Source organism: Miscanthus floridulus, chromosome 9 (assembly GCF_019320115.1).
Source record: "Miscanthus floridulus cultivar M001 chromosome 9, ASM1932011v1, whole genome shotgun sequence".
NCBI classification, from domain to species: domain Eukaryota; kingdom Viridiplantae; phylum Streptophyta; class Magnoliopsida; order Poales; family Poaceae; genus Miscanthus; species Miscanthus floridulus.
Window position 1 is genome coordinate 2839769 of NC_089588.1, and position 9790 is coordinate 2849558.

Sequence of the window (9790 nt, forward strand, 5' to 3'; positions counted from 1 at the left end):
GTCGGCGAGGAGCGTGGGCGCGGCGACGACAGTGGGGGCGCAGGGGAAGAGGATCGACGCGGGGATCTGCGCCGGAACGAGCGTCGGGCCCTGCTCGGCTTGGACGTCGAGGAGGTGTGCGGAGGCGTCGGTGACGATGGAGTCGTCGTGGTACGGGGTGGGCAGCTGAACTGTTGGCGGCGATGGCGTGGTAGTGATGGCGGTGGAGGCCGGCTCGTCGAAGAGCGCGTCGGGGACGTAGCTGATGGAGACGGTGTGCGCGTTGTTGTCCGACGCGGACAGATGCGCTGGCATGTCAGCGAGGAGGGAAGCAGAAGAGTCGGCGAAGCGGACCGCAGCGTCGACGCGTGGCGTCCCATCCTCGAACACCCGGCAGGCAGCCTCCAAAGCATCGAAGCGGGAGGACAACGTCTTCTCGGCGCGATCGAACCGCTGGATCAGAGACTGCTGGAGGTCCCTGAGCGCGTCGATGACCAACTGGGTGCTGGGATCCAAGGAGTGCTAGTGGTGGGTTCAGATCAATGGCTCCGAATATCAATTTGTTAGCACACCTCTAAGAGATGACACAGCACTCAATACTCAATTGGGTACAATCGGATTACACGACCTCAGGGCAAGGGAGGCCTCGAGCTTAGCTGAGCAATCTAGGCCGAGAAGGAAGGGATCAGACTAGGCAAGGGAGTGAGAGCTCTCGATCTAGAGAGAGAGTCCGGAGGAGGAAGAAGAGGAACAAAGAAGAAGGCTCTTCTGATAATTTATGAGAGAATTTCTTGTGAGCCATTAAAAAAGATCGTAATTTTCTGTGAGCCACTAAAAAAGTTCAGCGGCCTTCAGCGCCACTACTCTAACTTTTTTTGCCCTCCATGCCACTACCGTCAGATTGGGCTCTAACGGTGTCAACTACAGGTGTGAAAAGTCGAAAATACCCTTAGGTTCAAATATGTTATTAATTTTTTTCGAGCATCTTAACGACTTCAAATGAAAACTCAAAACTAGAAAGTTGTAGATCTCGTCGAGATATATAATTTTCATATAAAAATTATCTTCATTTAATTCTGCAAAAAAAGATATAATTAAATATAATTAATATATCTTATAAAAATCATATCTTTTTGCGAAATTAAATGAAGATAATTTTTATATAAAAATTGTAGATCTCGACGAGATCTACAACTTTCTAGTTTTGAGTTTTTTCATTTGAAGTCGTTAAGATGCTCAAAAAAAATTACTGACATATTTGAACCTAAGGGTATTTTGACTTTTCACACCTGCAGTTTGATACCGTTAGAGCCCAATCTGACGGTAGTGGTATGGAGGACAAAAAAAAATTTGAGTAGTGACGCTGAAGGCCGCTGAACTTTTTCAATGACTCACATGAAATTGTGATCTTTTTTAATGGCTTAGAGAATTCTCCCATAATTCATTCGATGCCCCTGTGCGTGCCCTCATGGTGACCTGTGCTAGCCCATTTGTTTTACAGCCCATCCGGCCAATTAGCTTCTTACCTGGATGGTATATGACATTCCCCTTCCCTTGAAATTCGGCTTGCCCCCAAACCGATGAATCAAAATTGGTATCATCAGGATCCCAGGCTAGTTGTAGATGCTTGTTGTCCATACTTGTTCTAACACAATCCGCTGAACTCCGCCACCCGCTCGCCCCGCCCCCACCACAGCTCGCCCCCGCGCCCCGCCGCTCGACGTACCGCCAAACCACCGCTTCCACCACATCGGGCTCCTGCAATCGGAAAAGTGAGTCGATATGCCAGGCCTCCGCCGCGAGCTGGACCCGGAGGACACCGCCACCGCCCCTTCGGCGGCCAAGCAGACGCCGCCCCGCGCACCCCGCCTAGTCCAGGAACAGGACGGGGACCCCGAGGAGGAGACGGTGGAGAATCGTGCGATTCCCTCGCCGTTCGCTGTGTGCCGAACTTCACCCTCCAAGAAGACGCCACCCCGCGCATCCCCTTGGTACAGGACCAGCTGACGATTGACGGGGACACCGGCGAGAAGACGGAGGACAATCGTGCAGTCCCCTCGCCGTGCGACGCCACTCCTCCGCCGCGCGCGCTCGGCCAGCCGGCCGGCGCCCACTACTTCGACGCAACACCAGGTCACGGATGGGGCGCCGGCGCCGCCACCAACCTACGCGCCCGTTGCGCCTCGCACCGACCGGAGAAAGCCTGTCCCGAGGATCGCTGCGGGTCCGGTCGAGAAGACGGTGAAGAAGCCCGCAACCTATTCATGCGTCGCGCCCCTGTCCTGCTCAGGCGCGGTACGCGACGGCACGGGCTTCCTCTGCGCCCGTCCCGTTCGAGTGGCCGATTCCTTATCGTGCTATATTTCCGAGGCCGTACGCGCCCGCGCCTGCAGCAGTCTTTCCCGGCGCAATGCTGTCTGTAACGATCTACTGGTAGCTAACAGGAATTGAAGAAGAACTAGGCTAAGAACAAAACAGGAATTGGTAGGCGCGGCCGAGAACCGCAAGATATTTCTATTCAGTTATGAGTTCTATTCAGGTTCGATGCCGCTTTCGGTTACAAGCCATGGCATATATCTGCCGACGGCCACACACGCACACCTACTGGCCAAGGCCCATGAGCATGCCGAGGCCCATGAGCACGCCGAGGCCCAGCACATGCCCGGGTCATGACATTCCCTCCCGCTTAAGCAGCAGCTTGCCCTCAAGCTGTGATTAACATGAAAGATTTTCTTGGATACCCGTAGCCTTCATGGGTCTTCAATCATCAGGTTGTAAAACTGAAGCTTGCTGTAGCATGCATGGGCGCATGCCAGAACTGCAATCACTGGAGGAGCATTCCCATCACAGCCAGCATCCCCTTGTAACCAGAAAGCAACGTCAAGTTTACTTAGCTGGCATCTTGTTCTCAGCAGCTCGACTGGTGGCATATCATCATCCACAACCATAGCTGCGCCTTTGATATAGAGCTGTTGTCCATGCTGCTGTCGCTGCAACCTCTGTGAATTTCCCAATTTATATTGTTGAAGCAGCTGCTCTTGCTGCTTTATTAAAAGCGCACTTGCATAAGCAGTATTTGGGAGAGGATTGGAATTGTCCTTAACTGAAGAATTCTTCGTCATGACAAGAAAAATGAAGATCAGATGCTCCAGAATAGTACTGCAGTACTCTGATCCCAGCAAATGAAACTCATTGACCGCCTGTTCATCACTCCGGCAATCGGAAATTTCAGCAAGCACTTGCTCTTGATTACTAGTTTTGCATTGCCATGAGCTAGCAACTTTCCAACATCTCCCTTTAGCTGTACACAGCAACAAGCACCAGATAAGAATTTGCTCCAAGTAGTAACAATTGTTTTGAAAGCCACACCACTCTTGTCTCCACACAAACATTGCTGCCTGATTGATTGTATTTTGAGCCAACATGCCATAGCTTCTGTAAACTGAAGTTCTGTCAACTTGGAGCAACTCATTTCTCATGCCTGTAGGTGGTGGCCTCGGTTTTAGCTCCGAAATACACAGAGAGGGCAATCCTGTAAACTGCAAGTGAACATGTCTTTGCTGCCAAAACTCATGTAGATTCAGAAATGGCTTGATAGTTCCCAGAACTGAGCTCCCTGACCAAGTAGGTGGAGGCCAAGAGATTGTCAACAGCACAAGCACATCAGACTGCATTTTATCGAATAGCTTGGGCAGCCGCAGCTCCACTTCATCCTTGCACTTGCACAGCACAACAAGCCCCATTGGCAACCTTCTCAGCTCAGCAGGAGTATTAGGATTTGCTCTAGCCTGCAACAGTAACTGCATGAAAATGGCCTCCATGTATTTGCCACGATCAAACACCTGCTGGCCCATTGACGCCATGGAAGTGACCCATACTGAAAGTTGAGAGTTCCTGAAGGGTTGGAAAATCCCCGAAAAAAATGTTGACTGAACCAAGGGTGGCAGTGTTGTATGAATCAAAAAGCTCCGACTGACCCCTCCTCCAGCTTCACTCATGCAATGGCAATCTGTCAGTGCAAGGATAGAATATGCTGCTATACCACTGTCAACTATCATCTCACATGGATCTGGTGGCCATGGAAGTGGCAATATATTAAGCCTGTGAGCTGCAAGACAGCTGCATATAGGTGGTGGCCCTGGAGGATTCTGCTGCACATCTCCCTTGCTCTCAAACACATTGTGAGTCTCACGAGCATCGACAGCAAAATATGACAGAGCAATGCCACTATCCCATAAATGAATCCCAATTTTCTGTACCAGGCCCCAATGCTGAACTTGACAGTAAGCATACCATGTCCGATCAGGTGGTGGCCAAGGAACTGTGTAGTGTATGTTCATTTGGCAGCACCCAAATAGAAGAACATCCAGTAAAGGAGTATACCTGGGCAGCAGTCCATCGAAGCCCAGTTGAACACCCAATGGAGCAGATGTCGACTGACTTGTAGCGGCCATCAGAACGATATGCAAAGGTTTGACCTGCTTGGGAACGTCACTTTGGAATTTGACCAGTGTAGGCCGGAGCGCAACCACAGTCTGGTCATCGTTGCAGTCATCCTCCTTAGTGGCCACGACCAGACATGGTGAGGACGCGTGCAATGTATCCGGCGGGGCTGGTGTTGGCGAACTGCAGCGCCGTGCACCCCGCCGCTTGGGAGTGACGCTGACACGGGCCTCAAGGTGGTGCCAGATGCGAAGTTGAAGAAGACGGCGGCGGCGACGACGACGACAATTCCCGTGACGTAGAGCGCGCCTTCGTGGCTGAGGCCGCATGCCCAGCCCCTGGACCTGAAGGCGTGGAGGCCGTCCCCGACGTGGAGGTCGACGGTGGGGCCGAACAGCCTTGCTCCGCGGTGTCGTCGGTGCCTTCTTCCTCTCGCTCGGACATTCGACCCCTGCAGCCTTGGTACGGATTGGAAACACGCTGGTACGGCGTGCCCGGGTGGAAAGCGAGGCCTCCTGGCCGACGGCGAGGGAGAGGAGCGCCCGAACAGACTTCTTGGCGATCTTCTTCTTCGCGGTGAGGTAATCCGGTGTTGGAAGCCGGAAGAAGATGGCGACCGCAGTGGTGGGTGGAGTCGACGCGGTCGTCGGCGCGTATGGCGTGGGCACCACGGCGGTGGCGCGCGCCGATGAAGGGGTCGTGGCCGGCGTCGGGGCGAAGGACTTCGGCGAAGTAGTCGTTGACGCGGCCGAGGGTGCTGCAGGCGTGGGCGGCGCAGCTGGTGTCGTGGCCGTCGTCGTCGGGGCGGAGGTCGCGGAAGCTGTGCTGGATGACGAGGACGCCGAGGAAACGCCATTCATGCGGCCCAAGATGGCGTTCATCTGCTGCAACATCTCCGTCCACCTCGATATCGACGCCGACATCTCCGACAGCGACGCGGAGAGTTCCGACACAGTGGCCATGGCGAACTCGATTTGGGGAAAAAAAAAAATTAGGGAAATTTTCGGCTCAAGATCGAAGGCTCTGATAACCAATTGTAACGATCTACTGGTAGCTAACAGGAATTGAAGAAGAACTAGGCTAAGAACAAAACAGGAATTGGTAGGCGCGGCCGAGAACCGCAAGATATTTCTATTCAGTTATGAGTTCTATTCAGGTTCGATGCCGCTTTCGGTTACAAGCCATGGCATATATCTGCCGACGGCCACACACGCACACCTACTGGCCAAGGCCCATGAGCATGCCGAGGCCCATGAGCACGCCGAGGCCCAGCACATGCCCGGGTCATGACACTGTCGCACCAGCTGCCGCGCACCGCGGCGGAGGTGGCGTTGGCGCGGACGCCGCGGCAAGGGTCCGCGGGGTTCAAGCGCAAGGGGGAGGTCCCGGTTGACAGCGCCGCCAAGACCATCAAGGAGCGTCCTCAACGAATCAGGTACTGTGTCTTGCTTAGTTTCTCTTTTCTGTTTTGGTACTGGTGTTTCCACCCTTTCTCCACCTATTGCAAAACCAGTATGAGAGATATCAGAGACGTTCTTTGCCTTATGAATTGTCTTAGGTGTCCCTGGAAGAGGTCTTTTGGAATTTGAGTCACTGGCTGTTATCCAACAGGAGACTCGTTGCGGCGCCCAAACCTAAAATAGGTCTCCAACAGAATAACTATAGCCTTCAACAGAGTACCAATACGGAAGATTTGAGTGTCAGAAAAGACATAACCCAAATCTGAGTATCCTCTCTCCTAAAGACCTATTTGTAGAAAGGATTGTCTTTTGGGTCGTGTTGTTGGAGAAGACCAAAAATAGGTATTGAACCCTTTGGCTATATTATTACCCAAATGACGAATGGGTCTTGTATTTTAAGTCACTGTTGTTGGAGACAGTCTAATGTTTATGATGAAATCTTGTACTGAAGTTTGCTGTTTTTAGATGTTTTGTTGAGTGGCTAGTTCTACGAGTGTTGGTTGGTTCGATGTGTTGGTAGTAATTAGTAAACCTGTTGAGCATCTTCAAGAGTTCCCTATTTGCCTTTCTAATACTTGATTTTTAGAAAAATCAGAAAAAATCTCTCTCCAACAGTTACTGATCCATCCTCCTAATATTTAGGCACTTGGAAAAAATGAGCCAATTCCGCGTAACTTTACGCGTCTCTTGAGTCGCGCAGATCCTTCTCTGCTCAGTCGCCGGGTTCGCGTCGCAGGACGTCTTCCTCCACGGCTTCTTCAGCGCCGCCATCAAGCTGCCCGCTGACTACGAGGCGGGCATCGTCGTCGCGTTCTACGTGAGTCGTCGTGAACCAACCAAACCTGTCCCTCAGGACCTCTCACCCGTCCAATGATGTTATGCTGAAAGACGATGCGATGCAATGCAGCTGTCGAACGGCGACGTGTACGAGAAGACGCACGACGAGCTGGACTTCGAGTTCCTGGGCAACGTGCGCGGGCGCAAGTGGCGGGTGCAGACCAACGTGTACGGCGACGGCAGCACCCACGCCGGCCGGGAGGAGCGCTATGACCTCCCTTTCGATCCCACCGATGACTTCCACCACTACTCCATCCTCTGGACCAGCGACCGCATCATGTGAGTTTCTTCCCTCTCTGTCACTCGTCTCCCGTTCAGTTAACCTCTTCCGCGTCTCACTACCCTATGCGGCTATGCCCGGCGCGGTTCGGGGAAGACAGAAGCGCAGCAGGAGGACGAGGATGTGCTTGTCCATCAGATGATGGTACAGACCGGCACGATTGCCTGTTGGTGGCTGTTATGCTTGTCTGCTGCTACTGACGGTGGCGGCGGCGGATGGGAGTTGGCGGCGGCAGCGGCAGGGAGGTCGCGACGTGAGGGGTTCGACGCGCCCTGTGACGTCTGGCGACAGAAAAAAAACAGCAAAAAAAATAGATGTGAGACCTAAAACAATAGAAAACTATTGGAGATGAGCATCTCCAAGAGTTCCCTAAATATTCTTTCTAAAAAGTCTATATTTACCAACTCTTAAAAAGGTTTTAGGAGAAAAAAAAGAAGTCCATCTCTAATAATTCCTAATATTTGACTTCTAAAAAATCAAATGCTGGTCTCATTTGACTTTTTTTTTTCTGCAGGCTTCTTTTTTTCCACGCGAACCTTTTCATCGCCGCGCGTATCCACGTGTTGCCCTAGCCCAGCAGTCGGCGACCAGGCAAGCAGGCAACAGCGGCCGGCCACCAGGCAAGCAAACAGAGCATGCATATAGTACCATGCAAGCAGGCGGTGAGGTGGCTCTCTGGCTCCGGCGATGATCCGATCCAAGTCCGGGGTCGGTGTGCGACCGGGACGCGCGGCCGATATTTTTTTATGCAAAATTCAATTCAATTCAATTGAGTTGCCGTTGTTGGGACGTGTCCGTCGTGGGGCCTCGCGGCGGGCGGCAAGTAGCGAGACGAGTCCCTCCAGTTGGCACGGCGGGGCCCAGAGGCCGGCCGGCCGGCCGGGGCCAGGTGACCTCACGCGCTTGGCTCCAACGCTACACGCCGGTCGCCGGGGGCAAACCGGCTCGCTTGTCGCGCGACCGCGCGCAGGCGTGCGGCGTGCCGTGCCGACGGGCGACGACGCTCCGAGTGGCCTCGCGCCTGCGCGCGTGGCTTCGTCCGCGTAAAGTTACGCGGAAGGAGGATGAATTTTTCTCTTAAAAGATTAGGAGTAAATATTAAAAGTTGTTGGAGATGGTTTTTTCCATCTTTCTAAAAAAATAAAGATTATGAGGATGTTTAGAGAACTCTCGGAGATGCTCTAACCCGATCCGTGTGATCGATGCGTCTAGCTAGATAGAGAGGTATCCTTGTGAGATTGATGCGTGTATAGTCTTTTTATATACAGATAGATATAGGTGAACGTGGCGTGTACCAGTTGAACTATAAAGCGATTCGGATTAGTATTGGGCTTGGGGCCAATATTTTTTATTTCTATATTTTAAAATTTATTTTTTTTCAATAAAAATAAATGTCCAAAACAGATGTTTGTAAATATATATACTTTTGCCGTCGATTGACTCTTCGTGATTTAAATTTCCGCCAAGTAAGGCCCGGTTTAGCACATCTTAGCTTCATCAGTGAAGTCGTTTTTTTTCTGAGTTTAGCTTCATAAGCAGCTTTTCCAGTGAAGCTGAGGTGTTTTGCTCACCCTATTTGGCAAAAACAGCTTCCCCTGGTGGAAAAAAAATACAATGATTATTCTACCCTTATCTTTATTATCTTTTCTCTTTCCCCATTCTCCTCTTTCTTCCCCACGCCGCCCTTTCTTCTTCATCGGCTCTGCCGACAACACACACCAGCGAGCACCGAGCGGCGGCACCCGCCGCGGAGACCGCGGCCACGTGCTCACCGGCGGCCTCACCAGCAGCCCCCGCTCGTGCTCGGCGCCGTCCCAGGCGAAGCAGCAAAGCAACGGCGGTCTCGCTGCGGCCCCGCCACGACCGCGCCCCGACGGCCTCACCAGTGCCTCCACCTCGCCCTTACCGGCAGCCTCGCCGGCACCCCGACGCCTCGCCCCGAGCTGAGCCGAGCATTGGCCGCCACGCGCTCACATCCGCCTCCGTCTCGATCCGAGCCCCGGCGGCCGTGCTCACATGCGTCCTGGCGGCAGCGGCTGCCGATGGCTGGGATCCCGTCGGCCCGTCGGCTGCAGCTGCCCTTGCCGCCCACGGCGACGCCTGCTGCGAGCGCCCCCGGCAACCACGCCTGTGGCGCCGCGCTCCCATCAACCACGCCCGCCGCGTCGTGCCCCGACGACCGTGCCAGCAGGTCCGCGGTGGCCGCGCCAGCAGCTCTCTTCACGAGGTGGACGGGGGCAAACACGACACAGAGACACGTTGGGCCCACTTGTGTCAGACGAAGCTGTGATAAGCTATTTTTTTTTCAGCTCTCTCCCATCCCATCCCATTGTGAAAGGAGAAGAAAACAGCTTCACCCGTGAGTTGTTTTGGAAACAAGTGTTTGGCAAAAATAAAAACAGCTCACAACAGCTCAACTGTGCCAAACAGGCCCTACAACGGCTGTAACTGTCGCAGTTGACCGGGCATTAGCTCCGTATATGCATGTTGCTTTTTTGCGTACTACTTACAGCCAAACAGAAGAAACTTTGTGGGGTCATGGACCTAGGCTATAGTGGCCTCTTGTGTACCTGGGATAACCGGCGGGAAGGGGGCGCAATGTCAAGGTATGCCTTGATCGAGCGCTCATGAACGAGGGAATGATGGACCTATATGGTGACTCGGGGGTGACGCATGTGCAAACCTCTGAGAGTGATCATTGTGGGGGGTTCTCATCAAGTTACAACAAAGCGGAATGCTGTAGGGTCCGCGGCACGAACGACCCTTCCGATATGAGAATATGTGGGGGCGA

General features: G+C 53.1%; 1 protein-coding gene across 1 annotated transcript; it reads left to right on the top strand.

Annotated features, from left to right (window-relative positions):
- Positions 1-5708: 5708 nt before the first annotated feature.
- Positions 5709-7002, top strand: LOC136479057 (probable xyloglucan endotransglucosylase/hydrolase protein 28). Its single transcript, XM_066477044.1, has 4 exons — positions 5709-5857; positions 6348-6381; positions 6583-6699; positions 6790-7002. The coding sequence occupies exons 1-4, from the start codon at positions 5709-5711 to the stop codon at positions 7000-7002; spliced, it is 513 nt and encodes a 170-aa protein (XP_066333141.1).
- The last annotated feature ends 2788 nt before the right edge of the window (positions 7003-9790 follow it).